This window comes from Lichenostomus cassidix, chromosome 1, assembly GCF_008360975.1.
Source record: "Lichenostomus cassidix isolate B80296 chromosome 1, HeHo_3.0, whole genome shotgun sequence".
NCBI lineage: Eukaryota > Metazoa > Chordata > Aves > Passeriformes > Meliphagidae > Lichenostomus > Lichenostomus cassidix.
Genome location: NC_139479.1, coordinates 6,541,624 through 6,569,349, shown reverse-complemented (window position 1 = coordinate 6,569,349; position 27,726 = coordinate 6,541,624). Strand labels below are relative to the sequence as shown.

The 27,726-nt window shown below is 42.7% G+C and overlaps 1 protein-coding gene across 1 annotated transcript; it reads left to right on the top strand.

Annotated features, from left to right (window-relative positions):
• The first annotated feature begins 24,666 nt into the window (after positions 1 to 24,666).
• LOC146444141 (uncharacterized) lies at positions 24,667 to 27,234 on the top strand. The gene is made up of 4 exons (XM_085048755.1): positions 24,667 to 24,813; positions 25,339 to 25,479; positions 26,404 to 26,820; positions 26,991 to 27,234. Exons 1-4 carry the CDS (start codon positions 24,757 to 24,759, stop codon positions 27,084 to 27,086), a joined length of 711 nt encoding a protein of 236 aa, XP_084904881.1. The 5' UTR covers positions 24,667 to 24,756; the 3' UTR covers positions 27,087 to 27,234.
• The last annotated feature ends 492 nt before the right edge of the window (positions 27,235 to 27,726 follow it).

The following is a 27,726-nucleotide window of genomic DNA, read 5'->3' as shown; positions in this document are numbered from 1 at the left end:
TGAGAGTGCAACTTCTTCTGTCTTTTGGTGTCAGCCTCTGGTTTCTGGAATTCAACATGACTGTACTGTCCTGTCAGCCTTGCCGAATTTTGTAGAATGACAAGATTCCCTCAATATCATTATTATTAATGTCATCTTACCCCTTCAGTGACATTGAAGGTGTATTTCATGGACATTTTGGCCTTAATTTCTCTTATCACATAAATTACATAGTCCATAGTATGGAAAATATTGGAAATATTAATCCTTACAACTGGGGATAAAAATTTAGGTGCAACGATTTACTTAAGGACCAAGTTTCTCCAAAGGGGTGCTCACATTGTGTATTTAGGATTTTATGGTCCCAAACTGTGGCAGATACCTGTCTACCAAAGGCACTGCAGATCTATGGCTGGGTGTAGGATAGAATTCCAGATTTGCTAACAGCATTACCTAAATTGGTCACTTTAATTGTCTCACTTAAAACATAGAGAGCAAATAACTTCATAAGCATTTTAAAGAAATGTGGCCTTAAAGCTGCCAGGTTTCATTCCTAGATTTTGTTTTGCAGTTTGTAACCAGTGAATATTAATGAGCTTTTCACTGCTGCAGGTTGTGGTGAACAGGATAAATGATGTCCCAAACATGCATTTTGACACATTCCTGTTTTTAGCTTCTGCTTCTTTTGTTGGCTCACCTGGAAATTTTGCAAGGGTGCCCATTGCCTTGATAACTATAAACAGTATTCTTTAAACTGTTTTCTTTTGCCTCTGGTATTAAACTTTGGGCTAGAGACACATCTTTTGATAAATATAAAGCTAGTTTACACAAGGAGTGTGTATCAGTCCATGCCTCCTCATTCCAAGGCTTAGGCAAAGGTATCAGCTATATGAATCCATTTGGCAATCTGTAATATTGATTTGACCATTTCTTGTGCTTTAAAAAAAAAATAATTAATTGCACAAAAATTAATAGTGTAGCATTTATTTGTCTTACAGGAAGTTATTTTTAAGAACATCTATAATACTACTCCTAGATCTAATCTATGAAATTTAGACCTGAACTGTAAGGCTAAACATTTATAATGTAAGCTCTAGATAAGAATTTCTGAGTTATTAATAAAAACACAAAGATAAAATACTGGTTTTAGCATACCTTCTAATGTCAATATGTTTTCAAACAAACCCTATGGCTTTGGCAATGGAAAAAACCATCTTTCTGTTCTCAAGTCTGCCTTAAGGCCTTAAATTCAGACCAGGCTGATGTGACCAAAAGTCATCACCCTCTCGACTGCTCTGTGATCAGCTACAAAATTTAGAGCTGTAGAGGTCAAGTGTTGGCTGTCTGTCATAATTGGCATCCGTGTTGGAAACCTTAACACCCATTCCAGAGTGGGAGCTGTGGCTGCTGAATACCAAAGCTCCCTCAGCTCCACAGTCATCACTCATGCCCATACAGCTGCCTGTCAGTCTCTGTGACATATATCAATATTTTACAGGGGTTGTAGGGCAGCTGGCTGCCTAATCTGGGATTAGCCAGAAGCATCATTCACTTCCAACCCCTGAAGGTGCACAGCCTGGGGAGCTGAGGGTTTGAGAGAGACTCCACATCTCCCAGGAGATCACACAAGGAGGTGGAGAAGAGCCACAAACAGCACATGGTGAACAGTTTGGGAAAGACAAACTTCTTGTGGGTCACACCTGAAATAGTGCAAAAAATGGCCTGAATATTCTATAAGGTTTTGAATATGATTTGTTAGGAGGTCTCATGGAAAAACGTAGTCAGACTAATTTTACTGACTTTTTTAAAATGGAGGATGGGATTAAGTCAAATCCTTCAGTGTCTTCTACTGCAGTAGAAAAAAGAAGGACCTCTCAGGAGCTACTCTCTGTTTTCTCTGCTCTCAGAATTATTGATCATAAGCGAATTTTGAAAACAAGTATGTTGACAGAGTGGGCAGAAGCAGATTTTAAATGTTCTATTGTGAACCTTTCCCTTCAATGCTTTTCTTACAGAAAAAATAAAATTATCAAGTGGTATTAAAGTTTTCAAAATCTGGTAGATATGCAAGTTAGACAAACTGTAGAAGAATCTTTTCATGCTTTGAAGATCAGCAATTTCTCTTTGATAAAAGTATAAATAATACTTTTATTTTATATTTTCTTCAGGATGTGTCAGCATGAGATTTAGAAAAATACACCTAGATAAAACTAGAATGTTGGAAAAGTGATACTTGAGGTGTTTAATTGTACTTCACCCTGGAATGTTCTTTTTTTGTATAGGACATCTGAACAGAAATTCTTTTATTAAAATGCTCTTGGTATCCAAAATGCAGCCTGCTGAGTAAAAAGACCTCTCTGACACGTACAGAACTTCTGAATATCCTTTTGCATGTAATTTGGGTATGTTTAGACCTTTCCTCTGAACACAATGAACAAATAGGTAACATTGTCAATGAAGGGAAGTGAAATATTTTGAATGAATTGTGTGGAACTGCCACAGTTACTTCTTAACCAGATGTGTGGGAAATTGTCTCTCTGAAGTCAATATTCACCAAGGGAGAGAAAAACAGCAAAGCTTGTCATATTTGATGGCATCACTTTAGAAATGAGACTTGCTTTTCTTTCCATTGCCCTTTCCTACTTTGGCAATTAACAATATCCTTGTGGTAAAAAAGAAAAATCCTTCCAAGGAAGGAAGGAAGGTGATCCTTTTCCAAAATATTTCAGGTGATTTTGACATATATGAGGGCAGGTGAAGAACCAAACTCTATTACTGGATTGATGGGCTGGGCTATAAAAACCCCTAGTTGGAAAAAACTGGCTCACTTTTCAGATCTCCAAGCATATTTGTCTTTGAAATACAACCTGTTGCATTTGCTTTGACTAAACATTCATGTAGAACAGCCAGAAGAGCTGGCAAACAAAGCCACAAAACAGGACAACCTTGTCTCTTTTTCCCAGAGCAGATGTCACAGCTCAGTCACAAAATCGTGGCTAGTAGAAAAAAAATAACTCAGTTCAACCAGAAATCCTCAGCTCTGAGTTTCTAATAAAAAAACAGTGCCCAAGTCCCTTCCTTGACTCTGTGTCTCTACCTGTGAACTCTCTGGCATTGGCTCCTGTTAACCTCTGTGTAGCTGAGTTGTTGTCAGCTTGTGTTCTCCAAAGAAAGATCAGAGACTGCAACTTTCTGCTGTCCCAAGTGCAGGGTTGGGCTAACCCCTGCTTCTGTATTAAGTCAGGCTGTGAAAGATGCTAGGATTTTCTCCCATTTTCCCTGGAGCAGATAAAGCCCTTGTTCTGACAGGGACAACAAGAGATCAAGCAATTTCAGGGGTTGCCTTCAGCTCTCTGGCCTGCAGTGAGTGCCTTTAATGGCTCACCTGGCAGTGAGAGTTCATACATTTCTTCACAGCAGGTTCCCCCACCCAGTGGCAAAGGTGTTTGTGAGCCCTGTGGGCATGCACTGAGTTCTTGAAATAAATAAAATTTTGTTTTCTTCAGCGTGCAGAGGATTTGCCAGCAAGGAGAGCCTGGTGAAGGTTCTGCCCATTAGAATAGGAAGTCTGATTTCTCTGAGCAGAAATGGTCAGAAGAATGAAGAGAGAGGGGAGGGAAGAATAATTTTTGTCTCTCAGAATTCAAACATGAGTTTTGATTTTTCCTAATGGAGAAACATATTGCTTCTCTGCTGGCAACTGATATATTCTCCACAACAATTTAGTAAAACAAAATGCATTTGTGTCTGGGATGGGGCAGCTGGGAGTGCTGTTCTGCTCCTGAGAGCACACCCCACGTAGGCTCTGCCATTATCTTCCAAACGTGGCTACACCATGGGGGAGAGGACAGCGTGGGCTGAGCTGCAGCTCTCATGCTGCCTCGTTCCTCTGAGGGGGTTAAGAAATGGCTCAGCTGGGAGCTTGCTGAGCTCAGGAGCAGGAGAAATGGACTAAGTGCTTCTGCATTTGATAAAGAGCAGAAGTCAATTGTAGCACCACGCAGGAACAAGGTTAATTGGGGCGGGAGATTCAGTGGCAGGGCTTTGCCAGTTTTCCCCTTCGTTCAGCACAGTTATACATCCAGCTGTACACACAGTTATACATTCAATATCCTGAATGTAGGCCATGCTGGGGAAGAAAACTACCTCGAGCTTGAGGCTTAAAAGCAAACTCCCATTTGAATAATTCAAATACAAAAGACCTCCTAATTTTTGTTGGGGATGTATTTTTGTTTCTTTCCATGGTTGTATAACACACACAAATGTGAGGGAGCTCTTTGTTCTGTCTCTCTCGGGTGCTGTACCTCTGCGCAATGCAGAACTACCTTGGCTCGCTGTGCTGACATTAAGAAAACCAAGCTTTGTCTGCAGACTGAGTGTGAGGAGTGTTGTCTGCCAAGAACCATCAGAGTCAAGCCATGAGGGCAGAATAGTAAAGTTTTAAGGTGGGCTATTGGTTTTTCTGACTGAATTAGTTATAACTCTTATTGGCAAAGAAACCAGAGCAGCACAATAAATATCCCAAGCTTATAATGATCAATACTGCAAAGTGACAAAGCAAGTCCTGAAGCTGGGAGCTGAGAGCACTCAGGCCTTTCAGCCTTGCTCCTTATAGGAATACACTGATATCTCTGTGTCACTATGAACCTCCTTTGGAAAGATATGAATCCTTATTATTATCAATGTCAGGTGCTGCAGGCACCTAGCAGAAAAAGTTGCCTGCTTTCCCAGGAAATGCTGGTTGTCAGAATCAGAGGCAGCTGTCAGAGATAAAGAAACACAGAGGAAAAGACTATTTATCAACAGGAGAAATTGTGGTCTCAGCATACCAGGAATTTTTGAACCATTGACTTTCATTGCTGGTGATGAAAAAGATGATTTTCCACTGCTAGGTAACAAAATCTCATTGACTTCAGGAGATAACTTGTGCTGTTAAGCACAAATTCACAGATATGACCAGGTGCAGAACTACTACAGGGGGCTCCCTAAAGCCTACTGAAGCTACTTGCTTTGTTTATTGCTCATTTACTTATGTAAAGACAACTGTCAGTTTTAGGAGTCTCAGACAGTCACACATCACACACTAGGCCAATGACAGAAACCAGCTGAGAGCATGAGTACACTTACTGCTGCTGCTGGAACTGCTGAAAGCTGTGTCAAACTGAAAGATGGTTGACCTCTGTAGTGTGACTCTGAGGCTCTACCAACAACTGGTTGCTTGCATGCACTCCAGAGAGAAGCCCAGAGTATAATTTATTGCTGCAGTAATCCATGGGGTCCATTTGTAGCCAAGCACATTCCCACACCTGGAAGAGGCAGCCAGGACAGCTGCAAGGTGCCAGGAATGAACCCTAGAGTACATTGAGCAGATATTTGTTTGCCAGACAAGGAACCTCTTTTGGTTGCTGGGTTGGGTTTCACATAATTTAATTGTGTCACACTGTCATTATTGGCTTCAGCCTCCACCTCCCTCACGATAAAGCAATCTGCATGCACAGGCAGCTCCCGGTCACAAGACTTTTTAAGCTTTTACAAGTCACCTCTGAACAAGGCAAAGCAGTTATTTACCTCTGTAGACTGAGAAGGAACCTCACTAACAAGCTCCAGTGTGGATCTCAACAATGTACATGTGTATTTATGTACTTGATTTGATGATTTCCACATTAGATCTTGCCTGTGGGCTCAGAAAAGCCTTGGTGAGCAGCCTGAGTGAGGAGGGCTGGCCAAAGCTGTCCATCCCCAAGTGCTGAGCTCTCTCACAGAGAAAACCTGGCCTCATGACAGGGACATTGACTCTCCAGCTTCTTAGATGGTGGAGATCAGGAAGGAAGAGCCATCTGAGTCTCTTGTGACGACTTTTGTCATGGACAAAATGTATTTCTGGTTGCTTTTTAGTTTTTCTCTTATGGTCATAAAATGCAATTGACTGAGGTAGGAAAAACACTGGACTTGCTGGGGATGCTGACATCTACAAAGGGGAGTGTATTAGTTTGAAAACAAACCAGTGGGAGATTGCAAGTCAGGATTATAATTTAATAGGAAAATTAAAAGTAAATGCAATAACACAAGAAAAAGTACTGACAAAGTCAGATACAACCTGACACCCTGTTAGTCAGGGTGGTGCTAGCAGTCCAAGTGAAGTAGTTAGGTTGAAACAGTGATTCTGTGGAAGGTCTGGTCTCCACTGAAGGTCCAGTGGTAGCTCTTGTCCTCTGGGAATGCAGTAGACAGGGCACCCTGTGCCAGTCAAGAGCCCAGGTTATATCCAGGTGGGAATGCTTGGCTCCTCCCTCCTGGGTGGAGCATCTCACAATAGGATGAGATAAGCCCCTGAGTCATGCAGTCATTGTCTGTTATCGGGGTGAGTCATGGCAGGAGAAAACAACCAGTGCCCCACAGCTGGTGGCAATGGAATAATAAATACATTTATATTGCAACCTAGGATAGGGAGAAATCATATCATATCCAAAGGACACAATTTGGACACTCTCCAGGATCCCAGCCAGGTCTCAAACATTTCCAGGGATGGAGCAGCCACAATTTCTCTAAGCAACCTATTCCAGTGCCTTACCACCCTCACAGTAAAAAATTTCTCCCGAATATCTGATATAAATTTCCTCTCTTTCAGTTTCCAGACAGTCCTCAGCAGGAATGATGAAGAGTGGCACGGGGAGCCTCTGCACATCACATGTGCCCTCCACCCCTGCAGCCCTGTCTCCCTGAAGCTGTCAAGCTGAGGCTTGGCTGGTTTGTGTGCTGCTCCACTGCACTTTGCTGAAGGGTGGCCTCCTCAAATGAGCTATCACTCACTGGTAAATGATAAGGGAAGGCCGCTGAGGTTTCACTAACTGCATTCATTACGAACGTTGTAATTGTAAAGATTTGCTATAATTCAGTTAGCTGCCCTAAAACCCTTGGCAAGCCACATTATTGAAATGATTATTGTTACAAGACTGTTGTAAATTGGAGTCAATCATCCAGACGTGAAATTGTCTTTTTTATATCTGTGCGGTAGGGAACAGTCTTCCTTCTTTTATTTCTTTAAATTAAAATCTCCTGGTTATTGTACCTTGAGTACCTTATTGGACAATGGGATCCCTTCCCAAAAAATGCAATTAAAATTTCTCATCTCCTCAACAGAGGTGCCCTGAGTCCTTCTAATCTGACAGCTCACACTGTTACTCCCAGCAGGTTTTTTGGTACTGTAGGAAAACAGCAGTCAGGGATCACACAGGTACAGCTGACTCTCCTTTGCAGTTCAGCTGCACTGGACCAGAGTTTCTCCACCTGTGTCCTGTGGGAATGGCTGCAAACTGGACAAGGGAAAACATACATGGACATTTCCACACACATGCCGAATGAACACATCACAGAAGGGTAATTAACAAATATTCGAAGTTTCAGCTGATCTTTACTGGTTATAAATTGATGGGCTGCAGTCACAGCCCTGTGTAAGGTGGCCTGTTAATTATTTTCAGAAGAGAATTCCCAGATTTGAAGTAGTAAAGAACCACTGGACTCACCTGTCTGTTGAACATCTTAAAATCCTGATTCTGTGTTTGTTGAAGTCTGAGAATACGTGATCCTTGTTGCTGCTGGTCCGACTGTGTCCTTCAATTGCTCAAACTGCCCTGACTGTCATGCAGGGAATCTCACAAATATTTAGGACATGTCCCCTCTCATGGACAAAGGCAATTGGATGGCTGGAGATTATCCTGGCTATTATAAATGCCAGTGCATGGGTGGGAGTTGCTCTGTCTCCTGGAGAGATAACAATTTATATGCTATATAATACAGCCAATAATTTGAACTTTTTTTGAGGAGTAGGTCAGTAACTGTGACAGGCTTGGTAAGAACATTGCGTGGAAGGGGCTCCTTTTATTTGACCTGAGGTGCAGATGTATAAATGGCATGTGAAATATAGTCCAGCACAGTTGTTGGCAGTTGGTAATTTGATGTTTATGAAACTTCCCTGAGGTGGATTTCCAGCTCAGCCTAAGAGAAAAGCTGTGTTTATGCTCTGGTTGAGCCGTACCCCTTCATAGGAGAAAGGGAGTGGGAAGATTAGAGGATTTGATATCTGTGGGTACCTCTTTAGATTGCATGGCCAGTTTCCTGCCCAAGTAAGAATAGGTGTCTTTAGTGCTGGATTTGTACAAAAAAATATTTTTTAAAAGAATTTAGGCCTCTTGTGAACCCCTTGTCAAATGATAGCACCTGGTGCTCCAGTGGAAACTGGAAACAGGAGCTTCAGTTATTCCTTGCACAGCCCTTAAAACTATTCATCTGGTAAGCAAAGGTTCTTGTTGCTTTGGAGCTGAAGACACAGTTGGATCCCAACAACTGTGATGAAAACAGTGGGAAAAGGAGCCGAACAGGACTGTACTCTGCTTGCAGAAGCAGAGGGATGCTTTTGATCTTTCCTGCCCTCCGTGGAAACAAAACTGCCTCAGAGTCTCCTTTTCTCTCTGCCTTGTGCAGAGAAACCCTGAAGGGCAGGAATGTCTGGAGTGGGAGAATGGGAAAACCCCAGTGCTTCCGCTGGGGTGTGCCATCCTTGGCACTGCAGGATGTCTCCTTTCCAAGCAGAAGATCTCTAGGTGGAGTGGCACAAGGGAAATAGGCTTTGCACATTTCTCTGCCCTGTGGAGCAAAGGAAAAATATTTTGGGGGACAGAAAGCACAGATTGCCTGTGAAACCTGTTTCCACACACCACCAGATAAAGCATGAGTGGCTGTGATGGACACCCCAGGGACTGTTTCTAGCTATTTTAATTTTTTTTAAAAATTTCTCTTTATTTTCCTTGGCTACCATGATACAGCATGCTGTGCTGGGTTAGGAGCACATGACTTGCCAACATTAATTGTTCAACTTTGACTCAGCCCTGCTCTCGAGGTCACTCAGAAAAGTTTGTTGGTGTGTGACTGTTATGGGTCCTTCATACCACTACAGTTTTCATAAGCATCCCTCTAGCACTGCCTGCCATGCCTCTCCTACCTCACACAGAAAATGCAGGTGGCTCAGTTGTGGGAGCAAAGAAAGATATTGAAAGGAAATTCACTGGAAAAGAAATAATTTTCTACCTAGATAGAAAAATTGTCATAACTTCAGGGAGAAAATACCAGATCAGGTCTGCGGAAGCTACCCCTACCTAGAGCTCAGGAGCTACTTGTGTATTTTTAATCATGTGAGCCCACACAATAATATTTTTTTTTATTTATGTATTCAGCTGAAACTAATGCTTTTATTGTATCAGTGATCAAATACTTTATGTCCAACCCACTACTTCCACTGGTGAGAAGGAAACATCAAATGCCTTGCAGAAGAATCTGGTGTAAAGTTGAAAATGAAAAGTTGCTGATTTCAAAGAGGGCAGTTAAAATGCTGGTCAAATTGAGAATTTAATGCATTATCGAGGTGAATATAAAGTTCTTCTTTTGTTGCATTTTTTTTTCCTCTTCTGAATCAAAATATTTCAAAGGCATTTAAACAGAATTGAATTGATTTAATTAGTACAAGACCATGAGAAGTGATTGAATTACTAAGTATGGCCACTGCTATGGCTACATAATGGAAGCCTTCAGTTTTTATTAAGTCCATGTTTGAAAATCTGGATTAAACACCCAAACTAATAAGTCAAAACATTGATGTAAGATCCAAAGGACAACAGCATTGTCACTCTGTATAGCAGGGCACCAATTCAGTGCTTAATTGGTACAAGAGCTGTAATAATATGGTTCATGTTTAATTAATAAGACTCCTAACTAGTCATGAAACTTTTAAGAGCTCGTGGTGCTGTGAAATTATTGTAGTTTACATCCAGAGTGCTACAAAGCTTTTCCTCTCCGAGACATCCCACTCTGATGGGGCAGCTTCACTGGATACAGGCAGCACACGTTTATCAGCATATAACAAAAGCAAAAATTGTATTTGAATGAGATTTACTGTCCATCTCATTGAAAAGACTGTAATTCATCTTGGGTTTTGCTTTCCCCTAAGAGAAGCAGGAGAAAATGTGGCAAAGGTGAGCAGTTAAGATGAAGTGGTCAAAACACTTGGTGATGTGTTGATCAGCTCCCACTGTCCTCCTTCTTGCTGACTCCAACAAGCATTCACAGACTGATTGTCTTGAGAAAGGGTTCTCTTGGCATTTTATAGATTTTCCAGGCAGAATTTTTCTACATTAAAGGAACAGAGTTCAGTTTAATGTTCCAGCCATATGCCAGAATTTATAATCCTTCCCATTTAAAGTAGTTCATCTAAATTTGATCCCAGTCCCGTGCAATAAAAGAATATAATTAAAGGTGAATGTAAAAATTATTGAACAAATATAATAAAAGGGCAATTAAAGTCTTCAGATATAAAAATGCAAGGAACTAATGCTAGCCCTAACCTCTTAAATTATTCTTAAAGCAAATATACTTAATCATGTCGATTCCATTCTTTTTTTTTTTTTTTTTTACCTTTTGCCCAGACCTGCATGAAATACTGTTAAATTAGAAATACATTCTGGTTATTTTTTCCCTAATACCTACTAAGATTCATAGGAAGGATAACTTGCTATTAGCACAGTCTTCTTTTTTTCTTAAAATTAACATACTCAGGGTAGCAGTGCAGTTTATGAAAAGAACACCTTGTTTGACATTTCTTCATGGATTTTTTTTTCCCAATGAATATATCTAATCCCTTTTTGTAAAGCTCATGTAAGTTTTAGGCACTCTCAATGTCCTGTAAAAAAAGTACTCCACAGCTTAATTCTGTGAACAACCAGCTCTGGTTTCCTGTATGATCCTGCTATCTGCAAATTTCATTTGCTGCCCTCACTGGTGTTAGAAGAGACAGTGGCAATCATTCTCTTTTCCCTTTCTTGTTCCTGCCTCTTCACAAAAATGTTTGCAAAAGAGAGGTCAAGTCAAATTGAGTACTCTGCAGGAGATAGCCCTTCACTGTGAGATTAATGGGAGTAATGTTCTAGGGGAAATAAATGCCTGATTATCTGTAAGGCTAATCCTATAACCAGGTATTATATGGTGATCAGGAGACTTCAGAGGAGTGGGTGCTGGACACCTGGCTCTTGGGAAAGTGTTAGCTTCAAACTGAAAAGACACTGAAAGGAGGAGTGAAGAGAAGGCCTCCATAACATTAGTAAAGTTTGAAGCCATACTGATCATAAAGTAGTTTAACAATTAATTTGAAAATTAGAAATATCTGTTTTCAATATTTTGTGACCTTTAAAATACCACATCCATTATGTTGTGTGTCTTGAGAGCAGCTTTAAATTTGAGGTACATATTTCTTTATACCAGATTGCTAATCTGAAATGCAATATCTTTGGCAGGTGTGTTGTAGTGAATCTTCTGAGTCTTGTGCATGTGATCAAAGATGGAGTGTGCTGTGAATGGTGGTTAATGAAGATACTGACCCTACCTTTTTCGGTAAGGTAAAGTGAGAATTTGTTTTTAATCCTTTGTAAAAACAAACCCAAGCAGAATGTAAGCCAGGAAACAAATAAGCAGACACTTCTTTCTGTGCATGAGATACAGCAAATAGGATAAAAGCTATTTGTGGATTTAGAGGTGCTTGTTGCTTAATACCTACACATTCTCTAATGGCACTTGCTGCTGCTCTTAATGAACTTGACTGGTTTGGTTCTCTGGCTTGTGGCTTTGCTTTGTGGGAACATTCAAGAGCTTGCTGAGTGAAGCTGAAGATGGGTTAGAGGTTTTGAAGCCAAATCAAAAATCTCCTACAGGCTAAATTCTCTTGGTTTTGAGAGTTTCATTCTGTCCTACTGTACATGTGCTTTACAGTTTAAAGCCCTTTGGGTGGTTTGTGACAGTCAGTGGTTACATCCTACATGAAAACCTCTGCTGGGTCTTCATGGTGAGAGCCATGAGGAAGATTATGGTCAGCTGCAGTGGTTCCTGGGACCTGTAGATATTCCCTCCTGCTGTGATCCCTCAGAGCCAGAGGCATGGGGTCTGTTCTGCCCTTCAGGGAGAGGGGCAGGGGTGATGTGAGGTGCTGGCTGGAGGCTGCCAGGGATGGGGAAGGCTGCAGGGCTGTCCTTGTCCCAAACTCTGAAACAGCTCCTGGTGGCCCCACCATGATCAATGCTGGTAACTCTGCTTTTCTGAGCTGTGCTTCAGGGGCCTTCCTGGATAACAGCCTGGGGTAAGCAGGAATTTCTCTCCTGTCATTTGCTCAAGAAGGGAGCACTGCTGAGGGAAGGGCATGTCCCTCCTTTTGATTTTTCTCTGTAATGCCCATCTTAAAGATGTGACACAGAAGCTGATTTTGGAGGAAAGCTCTGGCTAAAGCACTGGCCCCACTGAAGTCAGTGGCATCATTCTCACAGACTTTAAAGGTGCCAGAGTCTTGTCCTTCATCCTTCTATTCTGAGCCTCTTCATCCTGGAGAGGATGTTTGCTCAAACATCAAATGAGATATATGTATGACCCTAATGGGGAAAAACTCCCCAATGTTAAGAAAGATTGCAATGGCTTGGGAGGGACTGGAGATGTGAGGGATGGGTCTTCTCCCAGGAGCAGAGCCAGCTGGCTTCCACACAGAGGCTATTGGGGCAACTCTGATGATAGTGTGATGATAAATGCAGAGAAATAGCAAAGATAAATGTCTCAAATCTTGGAATATTAGAAAATGCAATAACAAACTCAACTTTTGTCTGCCAGAAATCAAACTGACACAATTTAGGAGGAAATATGCTGGCATCCTGTCCCTCTGGTCCCTCTCCCAACCTCCCTTTTTCATCTTCTTTGATTTTTCCATCTGGCTCATCTAATTGAAATTTGAACTGAGTCTGAGTTCAAGTCCCTTTCAGGATTTTGTGGGATATTTTGCATGGTAATCTGTCTGTCTGACCTCACTGCAAGATTGTGAAATGACAAAACCACGGTTTCTTCTTATTGCCACAACGAAAACATGTGTTACAACAGTGACACTTCCCCCTTTAGTGGTTACAGCACAACTCCCAGCTGTGGTCTCCATGACTTGGGAAGAATTATATGGACTGGCTGAATTTTTAAGCAGATATAACAGCAAACCATCTTTGGGAATTAGGGGGGAGGGAAGCATAATACAATACCAAGCAAGATTAATAGCTAAAAAATGCACTGTGCTTGCAAATTTTAATAAGCCCTTATTAGAGATGGACTTGAATCAAAACCTTAACTACACTACAGCAGGAAGTATGGTATAAGTTGGGAGTTCAGGCCCTTATCAGACATTGTGTCAACATATCTCTCTGTAAAGGATTGAACCAAACCCAAAAAGCTCAAGGTCTATCAGTTAAAAGGCCAATCAGAGGTGGAGACCAAAATAGTGTAACTTGCATGAAGAAAGACTCCTTTGTTTTGAAGCGTGTAAAGACAAAGACAGTCAAGAAAATAAATGTATTGCAGGGGTGTTTTATTGCCTTTGCAGATGGTTTCTGTAGAGAGTATTTTATGAGCTTTGGCCACATTTTTACATTACTGGTGAATACAGCTCTCATTGTTCAAAGGGTATCATCTGGTGACTCATGATTTTCTTCAAATGCTGCTTAAAAAACGCCTCATGTGAAATTGAAAGTTCTGCTCTGCATATATCTATTGGCCTACAGGAAAATGAGCCACTTCTGAGCTTGATCAGTTACTGGACTTGGGAGTCTCAGACAATTCATGATTGATAGACACAGGGAAGAAGTGAAAATACAGCATCATCTCTGCTCCTCATGGAAAATAAATCTCCTTGATTTTGTGTCACAAGTGCTGATTCTGTATTTCCAACTCAGGACTTCACTCTGGAAATATGAGTTGAATTTTAAGCGAGTCTAAGTTATTTTTTAATGCATGTATGCCTTCTCCCTTCTTGAGTCAATGCCAGTGCAGACATGCCTTGCACAGAGCTAACAGATAGCAGGGAAGTCAAAAGGATGCCTAGCTGGGTAAACAACTGTTTTACATGATTTCCCTAATTTTCTAAGTCAATCTGGATGAAGCAAATCTTTCAAACCAATCTTCTCTAGCAGCTTCCCAGTGAAGTGCCCAGGTTCCCATGTGTGCTGTGTGCCTGCAGCCCAGCCAAGACTCTGCTTTTGAGGGAAATGCCCTCCCCAGCCAGGTGAGTGTCTGTAGTCCAGAGCTGCAGCTGGAGTTATTTTCAGAAAGTTGATCCTAGTACAGAATCCCACCAAAGCACTTCATAAACCAGCTGTGGCTTAACTTAAATTCTCTTAATATTTCCATTTTACCATCGAGCCCATATTTCAGCAAAACTATTTAAACAGCCCAAACAGTCTTAGACCTCTCCAGAGGGTTTGGTCACCTTGGATATCAGATTTTGCTGTATCTAACCAAAACTGTGCCTACTACACCTGTGGCAGAATTACCTGGATGTCAGCTCTTGGATCTCTCTTTTTTTCTTCCTCTATCTTGCTGTTTCATCATATAGTATTTTATGGGCATTTTAGAAATATAGTACGTCATCCTCTGATTAAAACTAGTGGAAGCAAGAGGAGCATAAATCCATGTCAATGTCTACAAAAAGAGGTTGGTAAAGACATGTTCATAAAATGTTTTCAACTCTTAAGGAATACCTTTACACCCAATATCAGCAGCTGAGAAATGCACCCTGCCTGCCAAAGCAAAGGATGGATTCGTTTGTGGAAATCTGAATGTATGTGTGTAATTGAGATCTTGAAAATGAGGTTTTGCACCCATTTTATAAATGAAGACATGAGGGGAAAAATTGCACTGGCTACTATGACAGACTGTGACAAGGGAGAAGGCCTTTTACTCCCATCTCTGGAAGGCTTTGTTGCATTTCTGATTTGCATTGCATGGATTTGCTGCTGTAGGGCTGCACTCGGGCAGATGGTTACTGCATGCCTGGAAGCACAAGTGAGGAACTGGAGAGGAGAATTAATCCTATCCCAGAGAAAAAAAATACATCCTCTCTGGCAGCAGGGTCTGCAGGAAAACTTGGCATTGAGGATCTCTTCTCTTTTCTGCAAAACACTGAAATATTAGGAGGAAAAAGCAAGGGTGGGCAATCTGATTGTAATCCCTCCTTGCCTCAGAAACAGGGAGCCAGGAGACACCTCCAAGTGGTTCCTCTGGGAAAGGGATAAGGTGGTGTGTGCACTGACCATAAGGGCCTAAATAGCTGATTAAAATGTACTTGCAGACATTCAAGACGACTGGATTTTCAGAGGTGCTGAGAACTCATAAATGCCTTTGAAGCCATTGTGAGACTGCAGTAGCTTTGGAAGTTGAGTTGTTATAAAACTGAGCCATGCCTTAATATACAGAAACAAAAAATATGCAAAAATGCCCACTTCATAACCTCAAGTACTGAGCAATTTTAAATGCAACATACTAAGCAAAGATAAAAATGAACACAGAGCACAATAAGTTAACTTACAATATACAGTGAAAATATTGATATTTTTGTCCTAAACATTGCAACTCTAATAAGGACACCAAACTACGAGCAATTTACATCCAAATCAATGCATTGACCAAACAGCGAATCTCCGAATGACAACTTAAAGTTATTGTATTTTTCCATATAACATTTAATATTATTAGCAGCAGAGTTCTAGTTACTCCTGTGAATGCAACAACAAACCAGTCAATAGCTAAATATCCCTACGGGTCTGACAATCTGTTACAATGTGTCTGATTGATAATCCTGCAAAGCTTCTTTAGTTTAACAAGGCAGCCTGTTACTTGTTCCCAGAATTCCCTTTATAAGATGTGAAAATTGTGTGTTCTTAAAATTTAACTTTCCCCCTGTTGTGTACACTAGAGGTGGCTGAAATGCAGCCTTAAACATTTTATTTCAAGGAAATCACAGGAAGCATCAGGTGGCAGTGACCTTTCATGACTGAAGATATGAGCTACATTTTTCATTAATGTATCTCTTGGCCCCAAATGCTGGAGAGGAAACAACAGACTTCAAATCATTCTGCAGAGAGTACAGGGGATTATACAGTGGTAACATGGGAAAATCAAAATAAACTAACTCTTTATCCAGCTAAAATCCTGCCGCAGTTCAGCTACAGATTTCATCATTCTGCCTAATGGGATTAAGGCACACAACAAGGGGCTCCATTCTCAAGTATTGCTGCCTTATTCCTTTAAGTGCTGCCCAATTTTCAGAGCCAGGAAGATTCATGAAAGAGTGCAAATACCAAATGAAAAATATTTTCCATTTTTGATGAGTGACTCTGAAGAAGTCTGCCTTGGACACTTTTTCTAATGAGGTGAAGTCATCTCCCCTGGAAGACAATGCTCTGCGAAGCTTGTAGATGAATTCCATGCTTGGCAGCATTCCCCTTTTAAGTTCCAGTTTCTGGCTTTTTTTCCCCACTGTCCTTAGTTAAGGGTTCTGTGTGACTTCATTCAACCCCAAAAGCAATTCTGCTTTTTATTTACTAGCCAAGGAAGTACTGGAGCACAGCTTCAGAAAAGGATGATGTTGGTGTGCAGCAGTTCCCTGGAAGCAGAGACCACAGGGGCCTCCAAAGGGCTCCTCAGAGTCTCACCACCCCTGAAAGGGACCAGAGGAGGTCATGAGATCACAGGCTCATGGCAGGGTCGAGGTCAAGCCTGAAGGTCAATCCACAGATCAGATCCAATGAATGTCAGACAGGCCCACAAAGACAGAGGATGGCCGAGGTCAACATGGAAAGAGCCCTTTGAGCAGGGTCTGGCAGTCAAAGACATATTCAAGGCTACATATTAGAGTTTTTATGAATTGTAGATTTTAAAATTATACAAGGAAACTGCCAATATTGTTTGAAAAGTTAATGCTGTGTTTCTTTCACATTGGTGTATCTAGCTTTCACCATGGCATTGCCTGAGAATCCTGGGTTAAGCTTTGCTGTGCTAGTCACAGTGATAGCACAGGCCAAAAAGGTGCTCTTGCCCCAGCCACCTCAGGTAGGGGCCAGTGTTCATATTTGCAGTTTTATGGGGCAGGCACAAGGCTACCAGTGCCCTGATTTCCCTGAGACACTCAGCAGTGCAAAGCAGAAAACTGCCAGAGACAGAAAATTGCATGATCTAATTTAGCTGGGACATGTACAATCTCTTCAATGAAGAGATTGAGTCTATTAGATTCATCCGTAGTTTTGCTCCAGCCACTCAATTCTAAGGGGGTTAAGCTGGAGACAAACAGTGATTCAATTTTATGACCAGACTGAAAACACAAATAGATCTGCTGCTCCTGTGTGCTAACTGTCCTGTGTGCCCAAGTGCAGGATGCTTTAATTGGGTGTAACAGCTCCAGGTCTGGACTTATGTATGTGCACATCAAACACTCCTTTTGAACCATGAACAAGTGCTATTAAAGTAATTATTCCATTAGCATCATCATCTTTCTATATAGAAATGTGGAGCATATGGCAAGCTCAACAGATGCCTATAGCCGCCATCCAGATAACATTATTAAAGACAACAAAAAAAGGAAAAGCCATTATATTTTTGGCATATTGGCTGAGAACACTCAGGAGGCTGAACTGGAGACTGCTGTCACATTTGTCATCCTGCTGATTGCCTAATGTAAAACACAGAAGGCTAGTGAAGTGTGAGAAAAGAGACACACTATAGAGGACCAAAGCCAGAGCACTGGGACTTGGAAATTACAAGCAGTGACCTACAGTAAATGTGCAACAACAGTGCAAAAGCCCAGCTTCTTGCTGCCAGGGGACAGGCTGTTGACTGAGAACAAAGCTTCAGGTTTCTCTGAGTGATTAGATATTTGCAGTGCTGTAGATGCCATGTCCTAAAAGTCCTGGAGGAAGAATATGGGCACTGCGGCTGCCAGCTGATTCATGGGGAGCAGCTGCAGAGAAAATGCCTCTTCCTGCCCTCCCAGATGGATGAAAACTGTCATGAGAGGGCCCCTACAAGGGAGGGTTGGACTTCAGCCTTCAAGCAGATTTGTGCAGAGATATTTCAAGTCCCCAGATGGGAAAAAACCACTTCTCAAACTTCCTGAATACCCTCTTCAAAGGAAAGGCCAACTGTACTGCCTGTAAGGACTGTTCAGGGTAATGCAGGGCACTGGGAAGAGTTTCTGCTCTCCTAGACCAGGAGCTGGTGCCTGCATCTGCTGGTTTCAAATGGCTGTGACATTAGGCTTTTCTGAGTGAGAAAGTTTCCTCCTGTTCCAAAGGTGGGGAGAGGGCTGGGAAAAGGAGCTGCAAGGAGGAGCTGAAGATGGGGAATCACAAGTGAATGAATGCTCTTGAAAGAGCAGAGCAGATGCTTGAGCCGGATGCTTATTTATTTATTTATTTTCACAGAGGTTTCTAGAATAAGGATAGTCTTGATCAGTTTTGCTCTTCCTTAACATCCCTTAGAGGTGCTTTCTGACAAATGGACTACACGGAAATACCTTTCTTGTTATGGGAGCACCATGATGATTTACATCAGCTTAAGGAGTTCTGCTTCTGCAAGTTCTTTGTAGCAATAAGATAATTTTTTGGTTATTTTCTGAATAGGGAATGCTCCTGGTACATAACACGGTGCTTCAGACATTGCTCTCCCTTTCTAGGATTTCTGGGTAATCTGCTGGCAACACATGAGTATCTGGGACTGAGAAGGGGCAGCTGACTTCAGTTTTGAAATGTGAATGGATTTTGTGCATTCAATTCAATTTTGGTTGCAAACAATCAAAATTAAGAAGGGTTATGAAGGGGATCCTAATTTCTCTTTTTTGGGAGAGCCATGTGAGTAAGAAAGAGGAAGGAATATGTGTGTCTGTGAGAGAGAGCATATTAACTGTTATGGTGACTGGTGAAAGAGATTTATTCATTGTTAATTTGCCTTTCCTCTGTTTCATTGCCCATATAACGTGCAGTTTAAAAATATACACGAGCTAATTAGGAGACGTTTTCTGGAAGGGAGTCACAGCTGCACACTGTGAAATTTCTGCAATCAGTGAAAAAATGTAAGGGGCTTGTTTACACAGTTCAGACATCCAACTTCAACTACACTGCCACGAATGGCTGAACTTGTGATATTCCTTTCTTCCTTGATAGTAAGTATTTCTCCAAGAACTTGTAATGCTGCCTGTAATGCTAGTCATTAGGCTGCTCTTGAAGTATGGTTTGTGTACACAAAAGCTTGACCAGTTTTTCTAACAGTAGCTGTTGTTTGAATAAAACATGTTGTTACACATCCTCTGCAAAATTTGTTTCTTGTCCTTAGTATTTTCTCCCAGTGATATTGCCAGTGTGATTTCTAGAGCTCCTTTAGGTTTCCATAGGTTTTCACACCCTTAGATGAGGAATGATTTATTTTCCACAGCCTCAAATGTGTCATTATTTTTGGTGCATCCTCCCTTCCTACCTTACAATTTTTAAATGATTTAAGGAATATTTTAAGGAGATCTCTAGTTGTTTACCTCTATGTCATTCATCATCAGCAGTTTATCACCTTACGGTACCTTCTTCCCACTTCTAGAGGTGTATAAAATACAAATACCTATTATTATTTTAAGTGCACAATAAAGTCATATTACAGTGACAAATAGAATCATAGAATTATTTATGGCATGTATTCATTATTGAATTATATATAATGTTAGTATGAGCAATACAGTTGACTGTGTTCTGTGCAGCACATGGGACTTGCAATCTAACAAAACCAGAAAACCAGCTTCAATCAATTGTATAAAACACATACTTTCAACTTATTTTCCCCTTTTGATGGTTGCATTTGTGAAACTGAGATCCTGGAAAGCCATGAAGAAGTAAGTCTTCATTATGAAAGGTGACCTTTTTCAAGATACCACATCCTGTGTGGTTAAATGGCTTATGCATTTATTAGCACCTTTAGATTCAGAGCCTGCCCACTTGGTGCTAGCAGAGGAATATTTTGCCTTCTCTGATGTCAATGTGTGCTATTACACACTCCAGAAAATTCCAGAAAACCCGTGAAGAAAATGTATCATAGATTTAAGACTCGTGAAACTTAAACAGTTGGGAAAGCCTTTAGATAAAGTTTGAGAAGGGCAGGCTTACACCTGACAAATATTGACTAGTTAAAGGACACAGCTCAGCAAATAAGACTTGATAGAGTCAATTGAACACTTCCTATTATGTGTAGATTAAGTTCTGCCTCACCAATTTAAAGAGTTTTATTTTGCATCTTGCACCTACTGTCTTCTTCAAGAAGGTTCCTCTGGGATATTAGGAGAGGAATTTTGTTGCATCAGGGAGATGATAATTTTTAGACTGTCACAGAAAACTGTACTCTGGTGGGACAGAGATTAGGAACAAAAGGTACAATAAACCTCCACAAACAGATCAGAAGCTGGCCTGGAAATCTGAAGGGCCATATCAAACTTCCTTACTTGAATTCCCAAGTTTATCAGGAAGTAATTACAGTGTGAAGAAGGAGACTTCACTAAGGCTGGTGCAAAACTGAGCTCTGAAACAAATATGTTGAAAAAACTGTGTGAGTTCTTAAAGCTATTTAAGAAACAGAAGGTGGATCTTAATATCCATATTTAAGGATTAATCATCTGCAGCTGGTGTGAAACATTCACAAGTGAGAATGAAAGTAAGCCTTCAGGCCTTCTGGTGAGGAGATAATTGGGTGCTCATGACAACTCAGTGACAGCCCTGAGGTTTCCTGCTCTCTAGGGCCTCTGTAGATGTCACAGCCATCCCAGCAGGATAGCCCTGTGCATGTTGTGTAGGGGGTTATGCCTTTTCCAGGATTTTATGTGCTACTGATTTTTCACAGACAGTTTTCACTGAGATGGTTTCCAAGATAGTAGCTCCTTTTTTGGCCTAACAAGAGAAGTCAGAAGATAATTGCTCCTTCGTAAACAGCACAATACAATTTATCTGCCTGCCAAAAAAAACCCCCAAACCCAACAAGAGCAAAGCAGCAAACAAAACTCAGTGGATCAGTGATTCCACAGAATATAAATATGGGCAGGAAAATATGTGCTAATACCACTGTGATCACAAGGGAGCACAGGTGAACAGCATCTATAAAACTTCTCAGGACTGGCCTAGTCGCTAGATCTACCCTGATTTGCACCATCTGAGTAGCTGGATCATGATATATAACTGTAGTGGTTGCTGCTAGTTCTGTGAGTGAAGCTGAAATTCAGCTCAAGGTGACCAGGAAAAACTTGTACATGCCACTAAAAAAAAAAAAAAAAAAATCTAGTAGAAATCTATGTAATTTTAGAACTAACAGAGCTATTGCGCAAATATAAATATCTTCTTCACCACTTTCCATTACCTTTATACTGTGATGAAACCAGCTCTGGGAATTCTGCTTTGGTTCATCTTGACTTTTTGAAGACCATTTAGTTCTTTTATACCCTGCACCAGAAGTACATGGTGGACACTTGCCAGATAGAAGTACACAGACACTTGCATCCTTCTTGGGGTTTTTATCTGTTGTGTGTAGAAGACATAAATATATTTTGGCTTGGATGGGTGATCTTTTCCTAAATGATTCTGCAACTCTATAATTTTTACTTGTGAAATTACAACATATTCTTCACCAGAAAAGACAAGGTGACTGTAATGCTCCTAAAATCTGCTGCTCTTTGTAAACACAGGTATGTGCTTGAAAGTTAAGACTAAGACCTGAGCTCACAGTGGATTATTTGGTGCCCAATAAAGTTTGGGTTAATGCTGTCTGTTCTCTTGGCCACCTATTTTCACAAAGCTTTTGGGAACTTTGTGTCAGTGACATCTATCCAGTTCTGTTAAATGAGGTGACAACTATGAAACAAGGGATCTAAAAGTGATTGGGGACAGAGGGAGCAGACACAAGGCAGCAAGCATGGTTGTGCAAGCCTAAAAATGAGGCTGAAAATAATTTGCTGCTACAACAGTGTATGACTTCTCAACATCCCAGAGTCATGTTCTAAATAGTGGAGAGATCCTAGAGAAAGACAAGAATGAGATCCAAAAGGAGTTACAAAACCTCTCTGAAATACTAATGAGATAAGGCAAAAATTATCTAATGCCTGGAGAGCTTCTCTCTTCCTCCCCCTTCACTTCTTGTTTTGGTTTTGCACTTTTATCTGAGCAGCAGTTTTGAGAAAAATGAGTTTTTAAGAAATCATGTTATTTGAAAAGCCAGCTAATATTGCAGGAACACAGTACATACAGACAGCAGGCTCTAAAACTCAAATCAATAAATTGCCAAGTAGTAAAAGTAGAGTTTTGTTGAAAAATCCCAGTCATCTGATCTGTAGGTGTGCTTTACTAGAATATGATAGTTTGTTGGCTTTCCCTGCTCACAAACCATGTGTTCTAAGTAGAAAAAAAAAATTATTTATTCCTGGATGACTTTTCACAGTTCATCTGACAATAGAGTACTCTGATGACTTGTACCAACCACATTTTGGTGACAAAATACACTGAATACACAAGGGAATTACAATTTTCTGTGTTACTTGCATGGTGTTGTTTAAAAACCCTGCAGAAATCTTACCCTTCAATTGCACTAAGTGTCAGGGCAGGAGAGTAGCCCACAGTGGACTTGCTAGGTTTGTTTTATGGAACATTCCCATTTCTCTTCTCCCTCTTTTGGTTTCCATGACTCCAAAGGAATACACTCAGTGTATTGCACTAAGGGAAGCACTGATCTTGATCAGCTGAACTGATATCTTTGGCTGTTGCAGTTATAAACTCTAAATGAAGCTTCTTCACCTTGGTTAGAGATCTAATATCTATGGGTTAGATGGTGGCTGTTATATTGACAAAAAGTAATTAAACTATTTTTAATTGGCATCCTTCCAGGGATGGGGCATCCACAATTTCTCTGGGCAACCTGTTCCAGTGACACAACACCCTCAAAATAAAGAGTTTCTTCCATATACCTAATGCAAATTTCCCTCCTTCCAGTTTGAAGCCATTATTGCTTGTCCAATCACTACAGTTCCTGTTTCCTCTTATCTGATGATGTTCTGCAGTTGTTGCTCATCTTCAACTGCAGATTCAGGGAAGGACTGCTTTTCCTCTTCGGAATGATCAGGCCTCCCATGTGGTCTGGACAGACAGAGAACCAGGTTTTCTTCCCAGAATTTAGTAGCCACATAGCATATCTGTAAATGTCAGTGTTTGTGGCTTCTTTTGCCAGATACAAATTAGTGGGGGTGTTGTCAAAGGAGGAATGTTTAGCTCTGCGGTGACAGAGCTGTTTCAAAAATGCTGCACAGGCTGCCTGTAGATTCTGGAAAGTGTTGTGACATCCACTACATTTGTTTCCCTTGCCATGCTCTACTTAAATATATATAAAAGACCAGCTGGGAATGACTCTTGAAGTTTCTGAAACAGTACTCTGTAATGGCAGGGTTAGCAGTGCCTGTGGTTACATAGCCTCTCCAGGAGCTGGTCCCTCTTCTCTCTTAGTTCACATCAAATTTTTAGTTTCCCACTGATTTTAACAGGTTGACTTTCTTAGAATTTTTGAGATCTGACCTTAAAATGACTTATGTTATTAGGATAGTTCCCTGACTTGATGTGGCTGCTACAGTTTTATGCAAAGGGCAGGGTGAACTCACTGCTATCTCTTTTAAAGAGATCAGCAGCCCTTGATCTGTTCTTCAGTTACAATGTGAATATTTAGGAACATCTGAAAAGACACACAAAACTGTAAGCATTCAGAACAAATTGACAGAGCAATGTCTTTCAGTATAACTGAGCAGTCTGCAGATAATTCAAGCCTTTACAGAGTGTCTCCTGCCTTGAAAAAAGTGATTGCAAGGGGTCTCAATGTACTTCCCAGGTCCTGCTGGCTGTGCTATTCCTGATAAAAGCCAGGATTCCATTGGCTTCTCAGACACCTGGGCATACAATGGCTATTCAGCTGCTGTTCATCAGCACCCCCAGGTCCTTTTCCACCAGGCAGCTTTCCAGCCACTCTGCCCCACGCCTGGAGCTTTGCCTGAAGTTGCTGTGACCCAAGTGTAGGACCTGGTGCTTGGTCTTATTGAACTCATACCTTTGGGCTCAGCCCATCCATCCAGCCTGTCCAGATCCCTCTGCAGAATTTTCCTGAAGCAGACCAACATTCCCACCCAGCTTGGTGTCATCTGCAAACTGACTGAGATCTATCCCTGACCCTCTTTTCCAGATTGTTGTTAAAGATATTAAACAGGGCAGGCCCCAATACTGAGACCTGGATGTAACTCCATTCCCCATCAGTCTCCAGCCCCAAAGCCAGTTCTGCACCCAAAGTGTGCCATGTCCAAGACATGAGCAGCCACTTTCTCCAGGAGAATGCTGTGGGAAATGGTGTTAAAGGCTTTACTAAACTCCAGGGAAACAGGAGACACAGCCTCTCCCTCATCTACTGAGTGAACCATCTTGGAGGAGGAGGAGTTCATGCCTGTCAAACAGGCCTTACATTAAGTACCTCGGCCTCTTCCTCTCTTTTGTCACTGTGTTACCTCCCCCAATCCAGTAATGGCTGGAGATTGTCCTGAGCCCTCCTTTTATTGCTAACGTACTCATGGAAACAGTTTTTATCGTCTTTTATAGCACTGGGTAAATTAACTTCCAGTCAGGCTTTGGCCTTTCTGATTTTATCCCTGAAAAACCCCTTGAAAACTGTGTAGGCTTCCTGCCCCTTCTTCCAAAGGTCCTAAACTCTCTGGTTTCATGAGAGTTCCATGAGAGTTCCATGAGAGTTCCATGAGAGTTCCACTGAAGTTCCATCCAACGGCCCAGCTGGCCGGGCAGGGTGTGGCCATGGAGCCCTGGTGTCTGTGACATCGGAGCGGACATGTCCCCAGACACCCCGTGTGGCAGTGTCACCGTTTCAGTGCGGCTCCAGGCAGCGGTGAGTGCGGCAGGGTGGGCAAGGCTGGGCTGAGCGAGGGCCAGGAGCACCATTCCTGGGGGAGCTCTGAGCCTGGGGAGAGAGACAGGGCTGTGGAGAGCACCTCGGGCAGGGCAGGTGCTGCCATGGGGCGAGTGTCCCCAGGGCTGTGGGGATGTGGCCCTGTCCCTGGGCCCTGTGTGTCCTGCCTGCAGTATCCCTGCCACCATCTCCCTGCTACCCAACCCCGCTGAGTCTCTTCACTCCTTCCTCCTCCTGCACCATCGGGGCGAGTGTCCCCAGGGCTGTGGGGATATGTCCCTGTCCCTGGGCCCTGTGCTTCCCACTGCCCCAGCCACCATCTCCCTGCTACCCAAACCTGCTGAGCCTCTTCTCTCCCTCCTCCTCCTGCACCATCAGGAGAAATGTCCCCAGGGCTGTGGGCATGTGGCCCTGTCCCTGGGCCCTGTGCTTCCAACTACCCCAGCCACCATCTCCCTGCTACCCAACCCCACTGAGCCTCTTCTCTCCCTCCTCCTCATCCAGACCATGGGTGGAAAAATCACCAAATTCCTGCTGGTGCTCACCATTCTGCAGTGTGCGCTGAGGGCAGATGCCCAGGCAGTGCAGACCACGGAAGAGGTTCTGATACAGCATGAGGAACAGGGCGGCCAGCTGACTTGGATGGTGAGAAAGATTGTAAATCACACAAGTGACTGGGGAGCTGGGAATAACTCTTGATTAGTCTGTGAAGAGCAGGGCAGTGATCCTCTAGCATGGGCTGAGTTTAACAGTGCCTGCATCCCACTTATGTGCCTCTGCCCAAGTGTTGCTTCCTGCCTGCTGCTCAGCTGCTTTCCAGTTCAGGGGCCTGGGTACATGGAGAACAACTGGCTTTACTCTAAAAACTGTGGCAAAGAAGGCATTAAATACCTCAGTTGCTTCCTCATTCTTTCTCACTATATTTCACCTCTATCCAGTAAAGGATGGAGACTCTCCTTAGCCCTCCTTTTTGTTGCCAATGAACTTACAGAAACATTTTTATTGTCTTATATGGCAGTTAATGTATAACCAGATTAAGTTCTGTTTGGGCTTCGGCCCGTCTGATTTTCTCCCTGCACAACCCCATGACAGCTGTGGAGTCCTCCTGAGAGGCTGACCCTTCTTCAGAAGGGCATAATCTCTGGTTCCATCTGAATTCCATCTGGTTTCTTTCCAAAGCCCAGCCTGGCTGGGTGGGGTGTCACTGTGGGGCTCTGGTGTTTCTGACATGAGAGGTGACATGTCCCCAGATGCCCCATGTGGCAGTGTCACTGCTGCAGTGCAGATTAAGGCAGTGGTGAGTGGGACAGGCTGAGGGAAGTCTGGGCTGAGGGACAGACATGAAGCACTAGCACACAGGGGGAGTTTCTAAGGCTGGGGAGAGGGTGCAGGGGCTGTGGGGATAGTTTTGGGCAGGGCAGGTTCCACCCTTGGGACAAGTGCCCTTCATGCTATGGGGATGGCTGCCTCTGTCCCTGGGCCCTGCATGTCCTACCCCTGCTGCCCCAGCTGCCATCTCCCCACCACACCCAGCCCTGCTGAGCTTCTTTCTCCCTCATCCTCTTCCAGGCCAGAGCTGGAAGGATCACCAAAGTCCTGGTGGCGCTGGGCATCCTCCAATACACAGTGAGGATGTCTCTTCCAACAGTGAAGGTCACGGAAGAGCTCCTGAGGCAGCACGAGGAGGAGCACTTCCTGGAGATGGCTGAGCTGCTGGTGATGGAGCAGAGGATGCAGCAGACTGGCATCACCCCAGGAAGATTGCTCCTCTTGGCTTGCCATGAGTGGTGGTTCTGGATCAGTGCTGAAATCCTCCTCGTGCTCTTTGCCATCTACTGGCTGCCCAGGCAGAGCAACCTTGACTATGATGATGACAGCGAGGAGGAAACCTTCACCAGTTCCCAGGAGCAGGTGGAGGAGGAGGAGGAGAAGGACCAGGGGGATAAACCTGACTCTTGTGACACTCCAGAGAAGCCCCTGGATAAGGTAGGGACCTCTGACACATCTGCCAAGCCCTTCCCAAGAGCAACTTTCTGCAGGCTGCATGCAGCCATGAGAGCTGCCAGTGCTTACAAATACCTGAGTGCCTGCAAGGACATGATTGACCCCCCTTCTGCTCCTGCCTGAGACCATTCATTGTGCACTATTTCCACTAGAGCTGGACACTGTGGAGGATCTTCCGGCGAGACACCCCTGTGGCTGTGGAGAGCAGCAACCAGAAAATGTGCTCTGCTACCTCCCCTCCCAGCTGAGGATGCAAAGAAGAGTTCATATCCCTGCTTCCTGTGCAGCCCCTGCAAATGGTCCCAGTTGTGATGCTCCCCCTGCCAGGAAGCACGGAACCCTTTGTAAATACCTTTGTAAAATTGTTTGTTTTAATAAATTGTTTTTAGGCAAGAATGTGTTGGGGGATGGTGTTCCTTGTCTCCTGAACTACAAACTGGGTCACCTTGTCATAGGGGACATCAGGTTGGTCAGGCAGGACCTGTCTTCCCCAAACCCATCCTGGCTGGGCCTGGTGCCCTGGCTATCCTGTATGTGCCAGAAGATGCCTCTCAAGATGAGCTGCTCCATGACCTTTCCTGGCACTAAATTCAGGCTGACAGGGCTGTATTTCTTCTCACCGTTGAGTTTTGAATACCAGTGACTCTTGAACATCTTCCTCCTGGGTCCAGCTCTGAACAGTGCCTGCAGAGGGGCAGGGGCTGCTCTGTACTATGTGCTGTGATGGGTGCTTTCAATATCCTACCTCTCACATGGTTCTTTCACTAAAATATTTTGGTTTCTATATATTGACAGAAGAGGTGTATTGTACACCCATCACTCAGTTTATTCTTCAGCTAGGGGTGCTTGATATAGACCTATTTCAAAATCAGCAGTAATGTTTTGGGG

Excerpts from the sequence above, each read along its gene's own strand:
- LOC146444141 (XM_085048755.1), top strand. The coding sequence starts at position 24,757 with ATGTCCCCAGACACCCCGTGTGGCAGTGTCACCGTTTCAGTGCGGCTC. Across the intron at positions 25,480-26,403 it reads GCGGCCAGCTGACTTGGATG|GCCAGAGCTGGAAGGATCAC; the intron begins GTGAGAAAGATT and ends ATCCTCTTCCAG. Across the intron at positions 26,821-26,990 it reads CAGAGAAGCCCCTGGATAAG|AGCTGGACACTGTGGAGGAT; the intron begins GTAGGGACCTCT and ends TATTTCCACTAG.